This window comes from Sapajus apella, unplaced genomic scaffold (genome assembly GCF_009761245.1).
Source record: "Sapajus apella isolate SASKATOON/1434 unplaced genomic scaffold, GSC_monkey_1.0 scaffold26, whole genome shotgun sequence".
NCBI lineage: Eukaryota > Metazoa > Chordata > Mammalia > Primates > Cebidae > Sapajus > Sapajus apella.
In genome coordinates, this window is record NW_022436966.1 from 10,601,294 (window position 1) to 10,625,860 (window position 24,567).

The 24,567-nt window shown below is 35.7% G+C and overlaps 1 protein-coding gene across 15 annotated transcripts in view; it reads right to left on the bottom strand.

Moving 5' to 3' along the window:
• Positions 1 to 24,567, bottom strand: part of EHBP1 (EH domain binding protein 1) — a 336,986-nt gene that overhangs the window by 185,396 nt on the left and 127,023 nt on the right. For all 15 annotated transcript variants that reach the window (XM_032291989.1, XM_032292002.1, XM_032291990.1 and 12 more), the window contains exons 6-7: positions 10,024 to 10,205; positions 6,028 to 6,167 (exon numbers count right to left, since the gene is read on the bottom strand). In XM_032291989.1, the coding sequence (XP_032147880.1) occupies positions 6,028 to 6,167; positions 10,024 to 10,205 (322 nt within the window). The remainder of the gene's footprint in view (positions 1 to 6,027; positions 6,168 to 10,023; positions 10,206 to 24,567) is intronic.

Sequence of the window (24,567 nt, forward strand, 5' to 3'; positions counted from 1 at the left end):
ACAAAATAGAGGCATCCAAAGTTGCCTCAAAACAATTTCTTCAATTAGGTTCAGAGAATTTTGAACTGTCTAACAGAAAGTTACTGCTCTTGCGGGAATTTTAGAAAATAAGGAATATGTGTATGTTTGGGCAGCAAGGGTTTAGCTATGAAATCTGATAATTATTGAATGCTGTCATTAAATCTACATTTCCTCAAAAATTAATGTTCTTACTCTTCCTTTCAATACTAGTGTAGAAATTGTAACATATTATCATTTTTTTCTCCCATTGCTGTGATCAAAATAGCACAATGCTGCTCAAAACTATGCAAACATGTGGTTTTAAAAATTGCTACTTAAGAGTACCCGTGTCTAATTGAGATTTAGTTTTAATCAAAACCAGCTACAAATAACAAACCATATTCTCTAACTAAAAAGATCCAATTGATATTCCACTGGAATTATACAAATTCAGTCTATAAGAAAATGCCTACATTTGTAAGTGATAGTACCATAAAGGACAGAATGGTCAAGCTTAAGAAGGAAGGAGCATCAAAGGCTTCTCAAAGTATATGACAAATGAATTAAATTTTGAAGAATAGGAATATTATGGTCTGAATGTTGATGTCCCTCCAAAATTCCTATGTTGGAACTTAATCCCCAAGGTGAAGGTTTTAGATAGAGCTAACAGAGAGGTGATTAGTTCCTGAAGGCTCTACCCTCATAGATAATATTATTGCCTTTATAAAAAGGCTTTGAGAGCCAGGCACGGTGGCTCATGCCTGTAATCTCAGCACTTTGGGAGGTCAAGGCATGTGGATCACCTGAGGTCAGGAGTTTGAGATCAGCCTGGCCAACATGGTAAGACCCCTTCTCTACTAAAAATATAAAAATCACCTAAGCGTGGTGGTACACACCTGTGATCCCAGCTACTCGGGAGGCTGAGGCAGGAGAATCCCTTGAATCCAGGAGGTGAAAGTTGCAGTGAGCCAAGATTGCACCACTGCACTGAAGCCTGGGCAACAAAGCAAGACCTTGTCTCAAAATTAAAAAAAAAAAAAAAAAAGCCTTTGAGGAAGCAAATTTGTCCCTTTTCTTTGCTGTTCCTCCACATGTACACACGTACACGGCACCATCTATATGGAACAGGCTCTCACCAGATAAGAAATCTGCAGGCTCTTTCATCTTGGATTTCCCATCTTCCAAAACCTTGTGCAATAAATTTCTGTAATTACCCAACCTAAAGTATTTTGTTACAGCAGCCCAAGCAAACTAAGACAAGGTAGAGGGTGATTGGTAGTAGTAGGGAAAAGACAACCTACTTATTCTTCTGGAAGTACTCCAGTTAGCCAAACAACCAAAACTCAAAGATTAAAACAAAGAAAGAAAGAAGCCAAAACTCAAAGATGGGAAAGATACCACATTTTAAAAATTGTTGCTGACATCATTATAAAATACAATGCAAATGTCAGTATGTAGTACTATTGAAAAAAATTAGCAAAATGTTATTGAAATAAATATAATAGCCAATAGAGGTTGGAGGAAAGGGTTTAAATAAAGTGAAGAAAAGAATCATACTGTATCTCTCATTCTACAAGAAGAGAGTCAACAAATTTTGCTTTATTTCTAATGTAAGTAGAGAAATAAAAGTTTACTCATATTTTTTTCTGTCTGGCTTATTTATTTATTACAGAGAATACTAGCCCAAAAGGAAAACATGATATATACCTTCTAAGTTACTCTATTAAAAATGTTTGAATACAGAAAATCTAAGAAAGGCAACATGTAAGGCATGGGTGGAAAAAATAAGAAAAGCCCGAAAATAAAAGTGTAAATAAAGTAATATAAATACACTTAAGTATATCAGTTATCAAGAAATATAATATTGAAGGGCAAAGCTTATAAAGTTAAGTCAACCAAATGCTATAATAAAAGAAGCACTTAAAATAATACAGATAGGTTAGAAATCAAGTGACAAATATGCCAAGAAAATACAAATCTAAAACCATTGTTTACAAATATCAACAGCGAAAATTTCAAGGCAAGAGGCATTAAATGAGGCAAACTGATACAAATTATAATGAAGCTTTAAGAGAATAAACTTTTATAGAAAAATAATTCAGTAGTGAAGTTTTCTGTCTTAAAAAAATAAACTACAAAAAAAGATATATATACAGTCATCCCTTGGTATACATGGGGGATTGCTTCTAGGGACCCTGCTATATCAAAATCCATATGTCAAGTTCCAAAACAGGCCCTGCAGAACCCACATACATGAAAAGTGGGCCCTCCATATGTATGTAGGTTTTGTACACTGTGAATACTGTATTTTCCATGTGTTTGGTTGAAAACACATCATGTATAAGTGGACCCATGCAGTTCAATCCATGCTGTTCTAGCCTCAACTGTACAGCTATAATCTCAGACATATTGCTACTCTGGTTCCAGATCACTAAGGCGAATATTGCAATAAAGCAAATCACAAAAATTTTTTGGCTTCCCAATGTATATAAAGTTATGTTTATACTATAGTCTGTTAAGTATGCAATAGCATTATGTCTAAAAACAACATATATACCTTAATCAAAAAATGCTTTATTGCTAAAAAAAAGGTAACGATCATCTGAGCCTTCAATGAGTCACAATTTTCTGGTGTTGGAGGCTCCTGCCTTGATGTTGATGACAACTGATTAATCAAGGTGGTGGTTGCTGAAGGTTGGGTAATTTCTTAAAATACTTGTGGCCATTTCTTAAGACAACAACGAAGTTTGTTGCATCTATTGAATTCTCCTTTCATTAAAATTTTCTCTGTAGCATGCAATGCTGTTTGACAACACCACAGTAGAGCTTCTTTCAAAATTGAAATAAATCCTCTCAAACCCTGCCAAACTTTATCAAAGCGATATGATATTCTAAATCCTTTGTTGTCATTTCAACAATGTTCACAGCATCTTCACCAGAAGTAGGTTCCATATCAAGAGGCTACTTTCTTTGTTCATCCAGAGAAGCAACTCCTCATCCTTTGAAGTTTTATCATGAGATTGCAGCAATTCAGTCATATGTTTAAGCTCCACTTCTAATGCTGGTTCTCTTGCAATTTCCACCACAAGTGTGGTTACTTCCTCCACTGAAGTCTTGAACCCCTCAAAGTCAGCCATGAGGATCGGAATCAGCTTCTTTCATCTTCCAAACTCCTCTTGATGTTGATAATCTGTACTTCCTCCCATGAATCACAAAATTCTTAATAGCATCTAGAACAGTGAATCCTTTCCAAGAGATTTTCAATTGGCTTTGCTCAGATCATTGGAGGAATCACTACCTATGACAGCTACACCTTACAAAATGTATTTCTTAAATAATAAGACTTGAAAATCAAAATTACTCCTTGAACTATGTGCTGCAGAAACAACACTAATCTCCTTGTACATCTCCATTCCAGCTCTTGGGCAACCAGGTATGCTGTCAATGAGCAGTGATGTTACTTTTTTAAGGAGCATGCTAAAAGGAATCAGTAGTAATATTTTGGAAGGCATCTTTTTTCTGCACAGCAGGTCTCAACAATGGACTTAAAATATTCAGTAAACTATGCTATAAAAAGATGTGCTGTCATCCAGGCTTTGTTATTCCATTTGTATAGCACAAGCAGAATAGATTTAGCCTCATTCTTAAGGGCCCTAGCATTTTCTGGAATGATAAATGAGCACTGACTTCAACCTGAAGTCACCAGCTACATTAGCCCCTAACAAGAGAGTCAACTTGTCCTTTGAAGCTTTGAGGCTTCGAAGGCAGGTGTTGACTTGGCTCCTCTAGCTAGGAAATTGCTAGATGGCATCTTCTTCCAATAGAAGGCTGTATTGTCTACATGGAAAATCTATATTTAATGTAGCCAGCTTCATCAATGTTCTTGGTTAGATCTTCTGGATAACTTGCTGCAGCTTCTACATCAGCATTTACTGCTTTACTTTGCACTTTCATGTTACAGAAATGGGTTCTTTCCTTAAACCTCATGAACCAACCTCTGCTAGCTTCAGACTTTTCTTCTGCAGCTTCCTCACGTCTCTCATCCTTCACAGAATTGACTAGAGTTAGGGCCTTGCTCTGGATTAGGCTTTGGCTTAAGGGAATGCTATGGCTGGTTTGATGTTCTATCCAGACCATAAAGCTTTCTCCACATCAGCAATAAGGCTGTTATGCCTTATTGTATTTCATGTATTTACTGGAATAGAACTTTTAATTTCCTTCAAGAATTTTTTTTCCTTTGTATTCGCAACTTGGCTAACTGTTTAGCACAAGTGGCCTAGCATTCAGCCTATCTTTGGTTTAGACATGCCTTCCTCACAAAGCTTAATCATTTCTAGCTTTTCATTTAAAGGGAGAGACATGCAACTGTTCCTTTCACTTGAACACCTACAGGCATTGTAGGGTTATTAACTGGCCTAATTTCAACATTGTTATGTCTCAGGGAATGAGGCCCAAGGAGAGAAACAGAGACAGGGAACAGCTGGTTGGTGGAGCAGTCAGAACACACTTAATTTTGCTGTCTTATATGGGTGCAATTCATGGCACCTCAAAATAATTATAATAGTAACATCAAAGATCATTGGTCACAGATCACCGTAACAGATATAGCAATAATGAAAAAGTATGAAATATTGCAAAAGTTATCAAATGACACAGAGACATAAAGTGAGCACATGCTGTTAGAAAGACTGATAGACTAAGCTGATAGACTTGCTCAATGTAGAGTTGCCAAAAATCTTCAATTTGTTAAAAAAAAAAAAAATCTGTGAAGTGCAATAAAGCAAAGTTCAGTAAAACAAGCTATGCCTGTAATGAGAAGTTGAATGTTGAGTCTAATGATGAATACAACAAATAGAATATACATGTAAAAACACATTTATAGAAAACGTATAAAAATAAATCATATATTTAGACTACAAATAAAAAATCTCAATAATTTTTTTAAAAAATTTGAAATTCAAGATATTTTTGAATTTTATTTGAATGAATAAGCAAACAAACTAGAAATAAATAAACAAAGCACATGGTAAAACACATTCTCCTAAACATGGTTGGGCCAACTAATAAATCAAAACTGCAATCACAAATTAGAAAATAACAAAAGTTACACATGAAAAAACATCTAACTTTGCACACAAGTCTGAGCAGTTCCTTATGATAGATTTCTTGCAGTGGAGTAGAAGTGAAGGTTGTCAGAGTCAAGAAAGTCACAGAACTTTTTAGCTGAATAGTTAAATGAGTGATTCATGGGATAAATGGTAATCTCCCACATGATAGCAGGAATGGAGGCAGAACCAAAAGGTGAGTGACAAAGTACTCAAATGAATTTGAAAAAAATCACCAAGAGGTAAACAGATAATAAAAGTGAAGAGACATCAATTCAGAAATTTAGAGCAATTCATCATCTAAAAGGAATATGTAAATTGTGCCTAATTTTCACAGCAATAATAGAAGTTTAACATCAATTCCTTAAGTGTGACAGCCAAATTTTCAATAAGTATTTATTGACCAATTAATAAAAAGAAGTTCTAACCACTTAACATCTTCGTAGCTTGATCAAACAGCTTGAAGGAATAGCTGCAGGAAAGCTTCAATATCAGGATACATAAGATATATAAATTCAAAACTCAAAATGTCTACATAATTCAATAAATGAATATGAAATAGAAGCAGCTGGCCAATCCATCTCCTTATTGTGTCCTATTATCCTTTATAGGCAGATCTTTACTTACAGAGGTTTCATCCACACACAGACAAAATAAGTATGACCAGATTTAGGTTGCTTTATACTACAATTTAAGAATGTTTTATGTTATTTTGACCATCCTTGTGCTTGATCTCAAACAGCTAAAATCTATTGTAAACAGCATGGAAAGTTTTCAGAGAACTAAATGGTATATTTTATTGTAGAAGGGCTAAAAGAAAATAATAATAATAAGTAGAATTGTTTTTTCCTGGGAAATGAGAATGTGTTTTTGAACTCTGCAACAAAAGATAAACTTTTAGTTTAATGCTAATAAAACCAACCTGTAATTTTAGCTGCCTTTTCTTCTTGGTTCACTCTGTTCTCGTCATCATCTTCATTATCTTCTTCAAAGTCATCTAAATTGCCAATGTCAGCCTGCTTCATACTCATCAAACTAGCCAAACTTTGCATGTCTTCATCTCTACATAAATGATTCAAAATATAATACATTGTGTTAAACGACATTGTTTGAAAAATGATAGTTTCTTAAAAAAAAATTCCTTCTTTCCGTAAGGTATGCCAGTCAATAAGTCTTATCAGTTGTACAAAAATAACAAAAAATCTAAATACTCATATTCATTAATTTTTAAATGGCATGATTAATTAGTAAAGAGCTAATAAGTTTAAAAATTAACTGGTTAGATCAAAGACTTAAATCTAAACCTGAAACCATAAACATTCTAGAAGATAACATTGGAAAAACTCTTCCAGACATTGGCTTAGGCAAAGAGTTCATGACCAAGAACCCAAAAGCAAACGCAACAGAAACAAATAGATGGGACCTTCAAACTAAATAGCTTCTGCACAGCAAAAGAAATAATCAGCAGAGTAAACAGACGACTCACAGAGTGGGAGAAAACATTCACAAACTATGCATCCAACAAAGGACTAATATGCAAAATCTACAAGGAAGTCAAACAAATCAGCAAGAAAAAACAAAATAATCCCATCAAAAACGTAGGCTAAGGACATGAATAGACAATTCTCAAAAGAAGATATACAAATGGCCAACAAATACGAAAAAAATGCTCAACGCAAATCAAAACCACAATGAGACATCACCTTATTCTTGCAAGAGTGGCCATAATTTAAAAATAAAAAAAATAATAGATGTTGACATGGATGTGATGAAAAGAGAACAGTTTTACACTAATGGTGAGAATGTAAACTGGTACAACCACTATGAAAAACAGTATGGAGATTCCTTAAAGAATTAAAAGTAGAACTACCGTTCAATCCAGGAATCCCACTACAGGGTATCTACCCAGAAAAAAATAAGTTATTACATGAGAAAGACAGTTGCAAACTCGACCTCCTGGGCTCAAGCAATCATCCTGCCTCAGCCTCCTGTGTAGCTGGAACCCTAGGCATACAGCACCATGCCCAACTTTTACAATTTTTGTAGAGACGGGGTCTTGCCATTTTGTTAAGGCTGGTCTCAAATTCCTGGGCTCAAGTGATTTTCCCACCTCAGGTTCCCAAAGTGTTGGTATTACAGGTGTGAGCCACTGTGCCTGCCCTAAAATTTTCTTCATGGAATTAAAATATGGTTTCTTGAGAATTAAGTCTGGAAACAAAAACTTGTTTCAAAAAACAGTAAGACAGTTTTCAAATCAGATAAGATCTAGAGTTTAAAATATTCAAACTTCCCAAAGGAATTAGAACAAGATTTTAAATCTGAAGTCCATGTAGGCTTTTGAATTTGTGAGTAGGAAGGAAACAAAGTGGTAAACCCCTGTAAATCATATTTAAATCTTGTTTAAATGTGGGGCACATAACCTCCCAAAAGTTAAGAAACTATTATAGTAGGAAAAGCACTTTAAAAACAAACTCTTTTTAAGAGTTACAAGATTAAAAAATTACCTTGGCTGATTGTAAGTTAAATACTATGTATTTGATACATATAAACTTTTAAAAATGTTTTAAGTATTTTAAGTACAAATTTATAAAGTTTACATTAAGTTCTACAAAAGTCAAATCATTTATATTTTCTTCATGTATTATTTTCACCTTAAATTTCAAATAAACTACAGTGAATGAAATATATATATATATACTATTTACAAATTAATTTTTACTTTGCTATACTTCCCCCAAATTCAGAAAGCCAAAGTAAGATACTATTTCTTTGTAAAGTAATGCTTAATATGCCATTATCTTCTAAATACAGTATGGCTTTACAGACTAAACTGATTTTTGCATCTTATCTCACATAAGCCTTAGAGTTAACAAAATCATTTCCCCTTTTAAAAATAAATTCAGTGACACAAAGTTTGCATGAGCAAAAGAAGTGGTATTATCCTACATGAATGTCTTACAAATTGCTCACTTATCAACAGGAGGCAATTTCAAAATGTCATTCTTAAAATATTAACTTGCTGCCTGGGATAACTTGTTGCTCACGCCTGTAATTCCAGCACTTTGGGAGGCTGAGGCGGGTGGATCACCTGAGGTCAAGAGTTCGAGACCAGCCTGGCCGACATGGTGAAACCCTGTCTCTACCAAAAATATAAAAAAATTAGCTGGGTGTGGTGGTGTACACTTGCAATCCCAGCTACTAGGGAGGCTAAGGCAGGAGAATCACTTGAACCCAGGAGGTGGAGGTTGCAGTGAGCCAAGATCGTGCCACTGTTTTCTAGCCTGGGTGACAAAGCGCGACTCCGTCTCAAACCAAACCAAACCAAACCAAACAAACCAAACACTGTTAACTTGCTTAATTTCATACCACTTTAATTTTCTCATTTTTTAACCCTGAATATTTTTCTTTGGGAAAGGTAACAAGGAAAAGAAGGAGGAGGTAGAGAGGGAATTTAGGATGTTCGGAAAGAATTCCTTTTCAATTCAAATTGAGACATTTGGTTTGGCTGAATTTCCTCTCACCCAGATTCCTGTGAATGGCGCTGATTCACTTAACAGCTTCTGCCCAGTGGAAGGAAGTCCACCCTCAAAGGATCGTCTCTGAATTTGTCTTCTTCCTGTTTCCTTTCCTTTTCTTTTGGCTTAAACTCCATTCAGGGTAAGAGCTTTATTTTTAATTACTCAATATTTAGGTCTGTAATTTAAGATCCTGAGATGAAAGACTAAGATGCTTCCAATTCTGCACCGTCCCTACCACACTGGCTTAGAATCCAACTTTCCAGAGAGGAGGCTTACTGTTATCTTTCAAGTCATGTGTTGCGCAATGTAGATGAGTGTCAAACATCTCATTTTGACTGACGCACAGAATCCAGTCTAATCAGTCAAGTAGACATGGCCAATTATAGTAACCACTTTCCATTAGGTCAAATACATTCAGAACTGTGATTCAGATTAGATTGAAATGTTCACAGCTGTCTCTTTCTCCTCACCTTTTAAGTCTGGGTATAGGATTTCCATTTCTCCTGTCTATTCACCTTCCACTCCACTTAGGTACTAACCCTTTCACAACACCCATAACATTTACCTACTCCTGACTTGATTGTATACAATAACTTATTAACTTGCTGCCTGGGCATAGTGGCTCACGCCTGTAATCCCAGCACTTTGGGAGGCTGACGGGGGCGGATCACTTGAGGTCAAGAGTTCAAGATCAGCCTGGCCAACATGGTGAAACCCTGTCTCTACCAAAAATATAAAAATATTAAAAAAAATTAGCTGGGTGTGATGGTGTACATCTTTTTCCTCCGTCTGTACGTATGTTCAGCTCATTTTGTCTAGTTAGAATTTTACTCTTTTAAGAGACTAGAATTGAATCTAGAAATCTCTGTGCAATGCTTACTCAGTGCTTAAGAAGTGATTTTTGAAAAGAAGAATGATTATAATAAACTGCTTATCTAACTGTACCTTCCTACATAATTTTTGGAAGGTTGAGCCAAGGAATATGATTTGGCAAACATTCCTTTAACTATTTTATCCCTTTTATCCTAAACTTTTTGCTTTGGGTTCCTCTCATGTCTCAATTGCATCGAACGGTTCTACACATTGAACTGTGTGTACTTCAGAGTACACACTACTACACTGAAGACACTGAAATAGAAAATAAATACTTATAATATCCTAATATATACAATTTAAATTTTAAAACCAGCTGTGATCACTTTTATATTATTGTACATTCTCTGCAGTCAAAAGAGACTATTCATAAGTAAGAAGGAGTTCCCTTAATTCAGCCTCTGAAACAAAGAATGGCAAAAATGATTGGTATGCTGTAAGATGTTCAACTGTTGCCAGTCTACAGAGTCAAAAGCTGTTGTATTGAAACACGATGTGAGGCAGCTTATTTGACAAAAGAAACTTACGTGGCTTTTCCTTCCCTAAGGAAAATGCAAGATAATGAAAACTGAAGAGTAGCAGATACAACTTTTTTAGATAATGGCTTGAATTTTAACTTCACATCAGTCTGAGTTGGCATAGGGCTTGCATACTGTTTCATATTGATGCTGCTAGTAGCAAGAGCTTTCCTTCGACCAGAAGGGGATTCCTGGAAGATTAAAGGAAAAAAAAGACTATGTAATTTTGAGTTATTTATAGCCAAATATTTTAAAGTATGATTTTAATAATATATCAAATAACAATTAAAAATTTCCTTTTCCTATTAAACTCCTATTACATAATAATTAAATAAAATTACAATGAAGTTGTATCATAGCTTTTATGTAAGGCAGATACGCAATTGGAAAGAGGTAACCCAGGCAGAAACAAGAGAAAATCAGAACAACCCGAAGCACCAGAAAAGGAGAAGCAAGGAATGAAAACTAGGACAGAAAGTCTCCAGGGTTACTATGAGAAGAGAAATACTCAACAATTGTTTTCCTTGCTTTGATTATGTTTGATGTAACCTAATAATATTTCTCCTTTTTAAACGCCTACAATTATTTATAGAACTTCCAGCCTTGGTGGCATCCTACCTCTTTTTTTTTGGCTATAATATCTGAATTCTATGTATCCTGTAATTTCAGTCTTATTTCTTCCCCGGGCTTTTTTTTTTTTTTTTTTTTTTTTAATTGTGTCAGTCTATAGTTCTCTCTCCCATAAAAGCACACATATCATAAAAGAAACAGTTGGCTTTCTGATTCTATGCCCATGAAGACACCACTGACTGACTCCAGCAAATCTCAGAATTCTTCTCAACATTGCTATTGCCAATTCATCAGAAATAGAACACAAAATGAAACCTATTTGCTATCAAAAGTACCTAACATTCCATTAAAGTTATTGTGTTTCTTAATTAACCTTTACAGAATAATAGCCTAGGAGAACAATGAAAACAGGACAGCAAAATAATGGTTGTGTATTAACTTTGCACAAGACACCATGTAAATTCTGGAGAGATATGATGAATAAGATATAATCTCTGACTGTGGGTTCTATGGCAAAGGGAAAATTTTAGACGTAGGATTATGTGTAAATAACAAAGCAGAAATCATGTACCATTATTTCTTACAGTTTACTGATATGGAGTTAAGACCAAAATTTAAATCTTAATTTTCAAGCTGTGTGACCTTGAGTAAGTCAGAAAACTTGAGTCTCAGTAACTTTCTCTATAAAATAAGGAGGCTAAACAGAAATCCATTCAAGTTCTACAATTATTTTCCATAAAATTATTCAATTTTCAAACCAAGGCAAGAAAAACTACCATTAATACCTTTGAAGTATTATTTAAAAATCTTTATTTCTCCCATGTTTGAAAATTTTGCCTAAAATAAAGATACACTAATTTAATCAAAACATTAAAACAGACTTTTAAGAAAACTGACATTTCCACCCAACAGAATGAGTAAAAATGTAATGTAGCATCCCTAAAGAATACCTTGTTTTAAAATGTGGACTTATCTGTCAGATTATGCACAGCAATAATATACAGAACTATTAGTGCATGCAGATACCTTATGAATGAATTTCAAAAATGCATCAAGCACTTGAGAAGGATTTAAGCCCTCTCAGAAGAAATACTTAAGAATATGCAAATACCCTCAACTGAATCAAGTTGAACAGATGTGACTATACCAAACAATACAAGTGTTCTTTCCCTGTTGCTACTGTCAATCAAAGAATAAGATTAAGGTCCAAGGTTCTGACAATGAGCAAAATGAAAAAGTGTGATCAGAGAGTATCAACTTATTACACTGATATGAACAGTAATCTTATTGTACCTTTAGAATAGCTAACAATTTCTACATATAATGTAGGATTTAAAGCCTCTGTTTTGAAAGCATGACATTATCAACTGTCACATATTTTCAGTTTTTGTTAAACAAATGTTTCACAAAGTATGACATTGATTCCTTAATATAATTATTTAATTTTATAACCAAATAAGCTATAAAAATTAAGATAACTTAGAAATGAGCATAATTTTGAAAACTTAATTTAAGAATTGCTCTGCAAAAGTCTAGATTTTTTTATCATATTCTGCTAATTTCATTTTTTAGAATAAAAAGTATGTAGAAACATTTTTCCTCTGAACTCAGGTTCATGGCAAAAAAAAAAAAAAACTGTTTTAGGCATCTGGTAAATCAGTGTCTTCGAAATAATAGGTAATAAAAGCTACTAAATTCTAAATACAATTAGCTGTACTATTTAATTAAGCAATTATTTGCTTAGGAACAATGAAAAGAGTGCTTTCTGAGGTCTGGGCAGGTGAGAATAGAGCTCTTTTGAGTCTATGATATCCATTCCCAATATTAATTAACACAGGACCTCACTAGAGTCTGTGTCCTTAATATACTATGTCCTTGATATAATGGCTCATAACTGGGAAAAGGAATTTGAATGGTGTTCCTAGTAATTCTCCACCTAGTTCAGACATTGTTTTCTCCTTAAAATTAGCTGTCTCAGAAAATACATTTTAAGAAGAATAGTAATGAATGAAAACATGGGGATCTTTCATAGCTCCAACCCCACTCCACAAATCTTCATTTTCTTTATAACCACCAAGTCTAAATCTGTACCCACCCAAGATGGATAGCATTGCTATAATCAGTTCTATAAGAGGAATGAAATAATTGACTGCACTCAAATGAGCATGTCTTTTGCCTCCTACAGTCCTTCTTAAAGGGACTAGGGATCAGCCAGGGAGAGAGAGTTTAGAGAAAATTACTATTACTGCTGCCAGGGTCCTAATGCTACTTCAGGTCACATGTGGGTTGGACAAAAGAATAAGAACGAGAGAAAAAATAGTAAGAGGAACTAGTAGAAAATGAAAGTTTGGAGACATGAGTCATTAAAAAAGTGAATGTTGAGTATCTGTCTGAATATCTGTCTCTGGGCCTATGTTTATACATCAGTTTGTACGGGCATCTGGCAGTATTTTGCAAATTAGTTTAAAATCCCTAAAGCAAAGGTTCTTAAACTTTAATGTTTATTAAAAACCAAAGACAAAATTAAGAAACATTATTAAAAACGTTAATGCCTAGATCCCAGCCCTAGAGATCCTAAATTAGTAGACCTAAAGATGGACCTAGGAATCTGATTACTAAAAAGTAACATTCGCCCTCCACACATACACAACACTACCACCAGGCATTTCTGATCCAGTTCATCTAAAATCACGTTTTCAGAAATACTTCCCCTAAGGAAGTTCTTACACAAAATTGTTTTAATTAAAAAAATGTAACTCATTTTTCATAACTATTTCCATTGTTATAAAAAGACTTAGCCTATATATTTCCATTTCTTTGAAATACAGTCTATCGTAGTTGGAATCAGACAAACCTGGATTCAAATGTGGCACCAGTATTCATTCATTGGTTAACCTTTGGCAGATTTCTTCATGTATCTAAGCCTCAGTTTCACACTCTCAGATTGGCAAATATTTTTTAAAGTTGGTAAAAATGTGAAACAATGCAAACTCTCTTATACTGCTGGAGAGAGTTTCAACTGATACAGCCACTTTGAAAAGCAATCTGACATCTCATAAAGTTGAATACATGTAAATCTTAAGAACTCAGCAATTCTCATCCTATAAATATGCCCTAGAGAAATTCTTGCAATAACACATGAAAATAACTAGTATTTACCATATAGTCAGTATTCAATAAATGGCGTTTACTAATTTTTATGGACCATTTAACCTGGTTCATTACACTAATAAATAGTCCATTCAGGGTCAACAGTCTTGAAAGGAGAAAAAATAGATAACTGCATAATTCAGTGCAAACTGTTTACTTTAAAGTAGTGTAGCTACATAATTAAAATTCATGCATGGACACCCACTATGTTCAAGCCAAACCTAAAATGAGTTCTCCACCTCAATGAACTCTCATTGCTATTCATGTACTAACAATGCAAGCAACAGGTGAATAAATATTTTCTCTGTACATAAGCATAAACGGGTAAAGATCTTGCAATTTTTATAATAAGAAATGAACTGATTATAAAAATGAATAAACATATTCTGAGATTCAGGAATTCTTTATAAATATTTTGAAACATCGTAAAAAAAAAAAAAAGCTTTTAGTTAGAATAAATAAGACCTAGTATTTGATAGCATAACAGGGCAACTATAGTCAATAATAATTTAATTGTACATTTAAAAAGTAAGTAAAAGAATATAATTGGATTGTTTGTAACACAAAGGATAAATGCTTGAGGTGACAGAAACCCCATTTTACATGAGGTGATTATTATACATTGCATGCCTGTATCGAAACATCCTCATGTACCCCATAAATATATATACTATGTATCCACACAAATTAAAAATAAAAAATTATGCTTAAACAAAGCATTTAGATAATCTCACTACTTTTCCCTCCCTAAAACTAAGAACACAGTATAAAACATAATGGTAGCAAGCAATGTAGTGCAATGGCATAACTGCTAGTTCATATTCTTTTGATGTTGTTGCTGCTGTTGTTTTTTGAAACAGGGTCTCACTCTGCCACCCAGAATAGATTGCATTGGTGCCATCGCAGCTCACTGCAGCCTATGGGGCTCAAGCAATCCTACTGCCTCAGCCTCCCAAGCAGCTGGGACTATGCCACCCACATCTAGTTCACTTTTTATTTTTGTAGAAATGGGGTCTCACTATGTTGCTCAGGCTAGTCTTGAACTCCTGAGTTCAAGTGATCCTCCCACCTCAGCCTCCCAAAGTGCTAGGATAACAGGCAGGAGCTACTACATCTGGCTTTAATTCATATTCTAAGAAGATAGAGAGGACATTTCTTGTCCAAATTATTTAAGTTAGTTTCCTTACAGAATAATAGTTCATTGTATGCTATTTCATTTATTATGAACCCTACAATTAGTAAAATTAATGTAATGCCTCTCCTATTAAAATATTTGGCTGACTTTATTACAATACTGTATAAAATAAACCACATAATTGCAATGTAATCCTTTCTCACACGCAAGAAGACTAGGGGTAAGGGTGCAGAAAGTTACTTAGATTTTTATAATTTTTCAAGGCTTTATTACATAGACTGTTCTAAAAGATTCTGTCATATACAAATACTTTATCAGGTCTCTTACAAGACACTAAAAATTAAACTAGTAGAATTAACATCTGAATTTTAAAATTATAAAATATACATAATAAAGCATAAAACATAAAATTCATTTTTAATAATAAAATGAATATCCTGTACTCATCACCCAGCTTAAGAAACACAACATTACCAGTACCTTAAAAGCCTCATGTCCATTCCCAAATTGTATCCTTTCCATTCCTTCCTCCAGAAGTAAATAGTATTCTAAATTTTTTATTACTCCTTCCCTTCACTTTTTGAAAATATCATGCTGATGAATGGGTAAATTAAATGTGGTTTATCCACATTTAGTTTATCCATACACACACAATGGAATACTATTCAGCCTTACAAAGGATATTCTGGCATATGCAACAATATAGATGAACCTTGATGACATTATGTTAAGTGTAGAAAACCAAACACAAAAGGAAAAATATTGTATGATTCTACTTATATGAGGAATAGGCAAATGGAAAGTAGAATAGAGGTTACCAGATGCTGGGGAAAGGATTGAATGGGGAGTTTTTGTTTAATGGGTACAGTTTCTACTTGGGATGATAAAAAGTTCTGGAAATTAACAGTGGTGATGGTCCAATGCTACCGAATTGTACACTTAAAGATGTTTGAAATTTTGTTATATATATTGACCACAATTAAAAAGTGAAAAAAGACTTATATTGTACAGTTTTGTGAGTTTTAAAATTTTCTATAAGGAAATAAAATAAGCATTTTTGTGATTTGTTTCTTATATTCAACATCATGTTCTTTTTTTTTTTTTTTTTAGACAGAGTTTTGCTCTTGTCTCAAGCTGCAGGGCAGTGGCATGATCTTGGCTCACTGCAACATCTGCCTCCTGGGTTCAAGCGATCCCCCGGCCTCAACCTCCCAAGTAGCTGGGATTGCAGACACCTGCCACCACACCCCGCTAATTTTTGTATTTTTAGTGCAGATGGGGTTTCACCATGTTGGCCAGGCTGATCTCAAACTCCTGACCTCAGGTGATCTGGCCACCTTGGCCTCCCAGAGTGCTGGGATTACAGGTATGAGCCACCACACAGCCTCCACATCAAGTTCTTAACATTTATCTATGTTGACATGTACAGCTGTGATTCATTAAATTTCATTGCTCCTAATATTCAATTACATGAATTTCTACAATTTACCTATCCATTTTATTGTTGATGGACCTATGGGTTGTCACAGGTTTGTTTTTTTTATTTTGAGAGGGAGTCTCGGTCTATCACTCAGGCTGGAGTGCAGTGGCACAATCTTGGCTCATTGTGACTTCCACCTCCTGGGTTCAAGCAATTCTCCTGCCTCTGCCTCCCAAGTAGCTGGGATTACAGACAAGCGCCACCATGCCTGGTTAATTTTTGTATTTTTATTAGAGACGGGGTTTCACCATGTTGGCCAGGCTGGTCTTGAACTCCTGACCTCAGGTGATCTGGCCACCTTGGCCTCCCAAAGTGTTAGGATTACAGGCGTGCACTACTGTGCCTGGCTGTAGGTTTATTTGGAATTATTAACAAAGCTGTAATAAATATTTTTACACCTGTATCCTGGTACACATGTGCAATAATTTATCTGGGACATACTTCTAGGATGGGAATAGCCAGGTCATAGGATACGTACATGCTCACCTTTACCAGAAAATACCAAAATGTATTCCAAAAGGCACCATTAGTTTGCACTTTCTAAGTTTCCCATTTTTCCATATTCTTAAGATTTTCTGTTAAACTTTAATCACTTAATGTGGTAAATTAATAGATTTTTTTCCAAAATTAAAGCAACCCCAGATTCCTTGGAGACAGCCAGCCAGGTTGTGATGTACTTCTTTACATTAAAACATATATCTAGCTTTGGATGCCTAATGTTTTGCATGGGATTTCTGTGTATTCATGGAGGAGATAGGCCTATCATTTTCCTTTCTTGTATACTTCTTGGTTACATGAGCCTCATAAAATGAGCTGGGGTTTCCCTTCCTATTCTCTGAAAGACATAAAGACTCCCCAGGTGAGTTTAAATATTTTCTCCCCACCCAGGAATTTCTCCATCTCATCTAAGATTTCAAATTTACTAATATAAAATGATTTTAGATATCTTTTTATTATACCGATGGCTGCAAAATGTATGATCTTGTACATTTTTCATTCCCAATACTATTTATTTGCGCCTTCTCTCTTTTGTTCCCAAATGATTCTTGCTATAATTTCATTAGGCTTTCCAAATCAACAACTTGTGATTTTCTGAATCTTTCTAGTGAATGCTTCCTATTTCAGTAGTTTCTGCCATCTATTTTTTTTTTTTTTTTTTTTTTTTTGAGACGGAGTTTCGCTCTTTTTACCCACGCTGGAGTGCAGTGGCACGATCTCAGCTCACCACAACCTCCGCCTCCTGGGTTCAAGCAATTCTCCTGCCTCAGTCTCCCGAGTAGCTGGGACTACAGGTGTGCGCCACCATGCCTAGCTAATTTTTGTATTTTTAGTAGAGACGGGGTTTCACCATGTTGACCAGGATGGTCTCGATCTCTTGACCTCGTGATCCACCTGGCTCGGCCTCCCAAAGTGCTGGGATTATAGGCGTGAGCCACCGCGCCCGGCCTGTTTCTGCCATCTTTATCATTTCTTTCCTCACACTTTCCTCGGGTATATTCTGTTCTAACTCCTGAATTTTGAGCAGTTCTTTGCTGATATAAGCAGTTAAGGCTATAGAGTCAGGCATCCTTTAATGACAGGGATATGTTCTAAGAAATGCATCATTGTGTGAATATCAAAGAGTGTACTTTCACAACTCCGGATGGGACAGCCTACTACACACTTAGGCTATTTGGTATAGCTTATTTCTCTGAGACTACAAACTTGTACAGCATGCTACTGTACTGAATACTGTAGGCAATTCTAACACAATGGTAAGTTTTGTACATCTAAACATATATAAACATGGAAAAGTAAATGGTGCACCAGTTTACTTTTTAATGGTATACTAGTAAAAATACAGGTGTACCATTTAAAAAGCTTTTTAAATGGTACACCTGTATAGGGCACTAACATGAATAGAGCTTGCAGGCTGGAAGTTGCTCTGGGTAAGTCAGTGTGTGAGTATAGTGAGTAAATGTGAATGCCTAGGACATTACTGCATACTACTACAGACTTTACAAACATTGTAAAATTAGGTTACACTAACTTTATTTTTAAAAAATTCTTCAATAATAAATTAATCTTAGCTAACTTTTTCACTTAAAAACTTTAACTTTTTAACAAACACACTGTACAGCTGTACAAAGTAGTTTCTTTGTTTATATTGTTATCCTACAGCCTTTTACTATTAGAATTTTTTTTCTTTTTTTAATATTTAAACTTTTTTGTTAAGAAATAAGACACAAACACACACATTAGCTTAGGCCTACACAGGGTCAGGATCATCAATAACACTCTCTTCCTATCCTACATTTTGTACCACTGAAAGGTCTTCAGGACCAGTAACACCAATGGAATTTTCTTCTCCTATGATAACAATGAAACTGCTGCCAATCAGAGTGATCAGCCTGGTGTAGGGTGGCTATGTTGTGGGGCTAAGCCGGGTGGGGGGATGTGGACTGCCTGGAGAAGGACCTGCCTGGGGCTGTTTTACAGTTAATATTTCATACATATATATACATAAAGGGGGGATATTTCACATATATATATATATAGAGAGAGAGAGATTATTTCACACACGCACACACACACACACACACACACACACACATATATACTATTTATAATAGTGAATTCTAAAATAATGAAAAGTAAATACATAAACCAGTAACACAGTTATTATTATCATCAATTATCACATACTATACATAATATGTGCTATACGGGCATACCTCAGAAATATTCCAGACCACTGTAATAAACCGTATATTGCAATAAAGCAAATCATACATATTTTTTGGTTTCCCAGTACATAAAAAAGTGGTTTACACTATACTGTAGTCTACTTAGTGTGTAATAGCATATCTAAAATAAAACATATACACCTTAATTAAAATACTTTATTGCTAAAAAATGCTGCCACAGAGATATAAAGTAAGCATACGCTGTTGCAAAAATGTCACTGACAGACTTGCTCCAAAGGGTTGCCACAAACTTTTAATAAGGCAGTTATCTGCCCTATTAAAACACAATAAAGCAAAGTGCAACAAAAGGAGTTATGCCTGTACTCATTTGACTGGCTACACAACTGATAACACAGTAGGTTTGTTTACACCAGAATCACCAGAAACAGGTGAACAATGAATTATGCTACATTACCATGGCTATGAAGTCACTGAAATAGGAATTTTGTATATGCAGTTCCCTTGATGAGTTAAACTTTGTAATGCAACATGTGACTACATATTTCTCTAAGTACTGCTTCAACTATATCTCACATGTTTTATAATGAGGACTTTTTTGTTATTCTGTAGTTATTTTCTAATTTTTCATCACAAGATCTTTGACTCATAAGATATTTAGAAACTTTTTTCATCTATATGGAGTTTTCTACTTATTTTCTTGTAGTTGACAATTACTTAATTGCATGGAGTCACAAAATATGGTCTGTATAACAGCAGTTCTTCGAAATGTATTGAGACAAGCTTTATGGCTTCATCCATGATCATTTTTCATAAATATGCCATGGGTACTTAAAAATATTTAACTGCTGTGTACACACTGCTGCCTACTTTTATGACAGGAGCATTTTTATGTAAAGTCACTTATAGCACCAAATTATTATATTTTCTATGTGATAAGGAAAGTAGGAATAGAAATTTTCAAATGCAAGGTCATGGACTATTTTACTGAAGTGCACAAATCAAGGAACAAATAAGTGAAAGAGCTGAGGAGCTGCTCATAATCTGGGCAAAATTCCAAGTAATAAACCTCTTTTTTCAATTTACTACCCTCCCTCTGAACACACACACACATCACACAATTTTTAGCACACTGTGTATTTACTTGATACCATCTTTTCTCTCAACTGGATTAATGCAATACCCTTCAAACTAATCTTACTGTTCCTGCCTTTGCCCTGCAATTATTCCCAACTACAACGATCCTAGTAAAGCCAGTTTATCTCATTCTTCTATTCAAAAGCCTTCAATTGCCCCAGAGTAAAAGTCAAAAAGCCCTTACTGGACCAAAAGGCCCTATATCACTAGACCTTCCTGACTTTGCTCTTTGATATTATCTACTATGCTACTGTTCTTTCTTTTTTTCTGCCCCAATATACTGGCCTCCTCACTTTCTCCAGTGCACCAGGTATGCGTCTCCCTTAGGGCCTCTGGACTTGCTATTTCCATTACTAGGAATGTTCTTCTCTTAGATATTATATGGCTAGCTCACCCACTTCCTTCAACTCTTTTACTAAAATTCACCTTCCCAGAGAGGCCTTCTTTCTCTGCCCACCTTCCTAAAATTTCAACAACACTCCCAATATACCTATTTCATATTCCCCTTTCCTTTTTCTCTTTAGCTTACACTAGCAAATATGTAAATACTGTTTATTTACATACTCACCATTTTATCCTAGCTCTAGAACCATAGCATATACAGCCTTTGCTCAAAAAATACTTGTTAAGTGATTATTACACTTGTTAAGTGTAATTCTAGGACTTTTAACACTTTGAAGTACCTTGCATCATTAGTTTCTTCTGTTCAAGATTTTTTGCAGATTCCTTTATAGTACCTCTCCTAAACAGGAGAAAAAGATGTGAGGTAACAAGAACTGTACAGTCTGTTTCCTTCTGTACAGCTGGGCAGAGATTTCTCCAAGCCAGACAGGGAACAAACAGGTAGAAGGGACCCTGGGTGTGTGGAGAAATGGGGCAAAATAGGTATTCCTTCATTTGGTTCATGTGTGTGTGGGGGGGAATGGAGTGAAGGCAGGTATTTAATACCCCCCAACATATCACATTTGTTTATGTCTTCTCCCATTCCATCAGAAAAATCTTGAAGCACTGGGAAACTATCGGTCTCAAGGTAGTGGATATAAGCTTTTCATAACTCTAATTTTCAATTGAAAGCTCAAGTTTTACCATTGACATATAATTTCAGTTGCTTACCTTTAAGTGCAGCCTCACTTTGTTCAGTTTCAATAAAATATTTGCCAAATACCCCACGGTGAATAACCACAGTTAGTTTTCTCAAGTAAAAAGTGGTGTTCCAGGAAAAAGGTGGCTACTTTAAAGCTCAAATAATCGTGCAAGTGGCTTTTTCTTGAGTAACTTTGTCCTTTGTAATGCTGCATAATTTCTTTATACATACTTTTCATTTTGTCACAGGGCATATTAAAAAAAAAACTAATATTCCAGTGTTGAAATTTAATGAAATTAATAATTTTACCACAACATCAAGAACAGTCATAAACGAAACCCATGTGAGGGCTGCTCCTGGTTATAAATTTTCAAGGCTGATATTGCCTTGACCCACTAATGCCAAGAATAGAAGTGGTAGATTTTCTCATTTGTTTCTATGCAGTGAGTTTATTTCTTCTTCATTCTTACAGTGATAGTACAATTCTGGGGTCTTAGCTTTATATAACAAGGGGGTCTTATTAGACCTTCCACCTTGGAGGAATGGGAGATGTTAGACTTTTTCTACATTCCTATGTAGAGGTAAAAGCAATAAATCATAGGTTCAGTAGAAACTTTCAGTGGAAAAGCTATGATGAATTCTTATCTTCTGGACTTCCCCTTTCAGTTATTACTATTATTGTTTGATGTCTTTGGATTGCTTCTGTAAGTGCCATTTCAGGGATGTATTTTAAAAGGCTTTTTGCATATTTTACCTATTTTCCAATATGGATTATTCATGCTATCTAGCCCATCACATTTCCAAAAGCAGAATTCTTCATTAAATTTGATAAGAACAGAACTGAGCATTTTTATAAACAACCATCAAAACTAAGTCCACTCATCTCATTTTGACCTAAAGTCTTCAATTCAGTATTGTTTCAAATTTATTTTATTGAAATCTTCTAGATGTGGATCTAACATTACCAATGCAACATGTCATGCCTTTGTTGTTTTGTCTGTTTAGATGCTAGACCTTAACATCACCACAGCCCAATAGTAAGTACCTGATGATAAATCACTGCTTGCACTACCACACCCTTCTAGAGTCTCACAGTCTAGTGCCTGATTCTGTTCATGTCCTTGTCCATCAGAACTCTTAAGTTCTGTTCTGAGTACCACTGAATCAGGGCACCACAAAATGAAGTGATGGGCAACCAGAATTCTGACAGGCATTCTAAGAACATGTGAGTAAATCAATGATAGCTGTGTTAATCCACTTTGTGCTACTACAACAGAACACCAGAGACTGGGTAATTTCCAAAGAAAAGAAATTTATTTCTCACAGTTCTGGAGGGCAGAAAGTTCAATGTCAAGAAGCCAGCATCTTGTGAGGATCTTCTTGCTGTGCCATCCCATGGCAGAAGGCCAAAGGACAAGAGAGTAAGCAACAGGGGACCAAACTTGCTTTTATAACAAACCCACTCTCCCAATAAGAAACATGCTCTCAAGATGGTGAAATTTATGCATTCATAAGGGCAGAGGACTCAAGACCTAATCACCTCATAAAGTTCCCACCTGTCAACACTATTGCATTGGGGGATTACTTTTCCAACACATGAATTTTGGGGGGCACATCCAAACCAAAGCATTCCACCACAACCCCCAAAATTTACATCTTTCTTACATGGAAAATACATTCATTTCATCCCAGTAGCCCCAAAGTCTTAACTGGTTCCAACACTAATTCAAAAGTCCAAAGTCTAGAGTCTCATCTAAAGCAGACAGCGGTGAGACTTGAGGCATGATTCACCACAAGGCAAATTCCTCTCCAGTTGTGAATCTGTGAAATCAAACAAGTCATCCACTTCCAAAATACAATGGCGAGACACACACAGGATAGACATTCCCATTCCAAAAGAAAGAAATAAGCAAGAAGAAAGGAGTAACTAGTTCCAAGAAAGTCTAAGATCCACCAGGAAAACAACATTGAGCCCTACAGCTGAAGAATGATCTCTTTTGACTCCACATCCCACATCTTAGGCACATTGGGGCACACGAGCAAAGCCATAGGGACAGGCCTCAGACAACCCTGTCCCTATGGCTTTGCTGGACACAGTTCACTCAGCAGCTCTCATGGGTTAGAGTCTCGTGCTTGCAGCTTTCCCAGACTGGAGTTGCACACTGGTAGCTCTACAGTTTTGGTGTATCTCAGGTGGCTTCACCGCCACAACTCCAGTAAGTATTGCCTTGGTGGGAACTCTCTGCTGTAACCTTGCTCCCATGGCTCCGCTAGACACTGCCCTAGTGGAGACTCTCTTTGGTGGCTTCACCTCTGCAACAAGTTTATTCCTGGGCCCCCAGGCTATACATGACATCCTTTGAAATCTAGGTAGAGCCATCCATGCCCCCAAAGTTCTTGCATTCTTACAGGCCTGCAGACTGAACATCAAATGGATGCCACCAAGGCCTACCGATCGAGTCCTCCAGAGCTGCAGCACAAGCAGTACCTTGACCTGCTTGAACCACAGCCATGGTTGGGGTGGCTAAGGACTAGTGAGCTAGAATTCAGGGAAGAGAGTACTGAGGTGGCCCTGGGCTGTGAGCCTGTTGAAGGTACCCCCAAGACCATCCCCTGAAGTCATTCTGCCCTCTTAGAGCTCTGAGCCTGTGATGGGACAGGCAGCCTGGAATATCAAACTGCTTGTGGGGTTATTCTCTCATTTTCTTGATGAATGGCACCTGGCTCCCTTCTGGTTGTACTACCTCTTTAGTAAATGTACTAATCTCTTTAGTAAGTGGTTGCTTAGCTAAACCCTTGGTTTGCTCTCCTCAAGATGCCTTTTCACTCTTCAAATGGCCAGGCTAAGAATTTTCCAATTTTTTCTGTTCTGTTTCCCTTTTAATTATAAATTATGTCTTTAAATAATTTCTCTCTAAAATTATCCATGCATTTCCTTGAATAGTTGGCATAGATATTTCTTCCACCAGATATCCTAGTTCATTAATATTAAATTTTACCTTCCATAAAGCCCTTGGATCTAGACATAATTCAGCCAAATTCTTTGCAACTTCATAATAAGGATGGTCTTTACTCCAGTTCCCAATACTTTCTTCCTCATTTCCCTCTAAGACTTCCTCAGAACAGCTTTTACTGTCCATATTTCTACTAGCATCCTAATGACAACTGAAATAACCTCTAAAAAGAGCTAGGCTGTCCCTAGAGCTCTTGTATTCTTCTGAGCCCTCACCAAAACTACCCTGAATGCTCTATTCATAGGAATCTAGGCATTTTCTAGCCTGCTTCACCAAATTCTTCCAGCCTCTACCTTTCA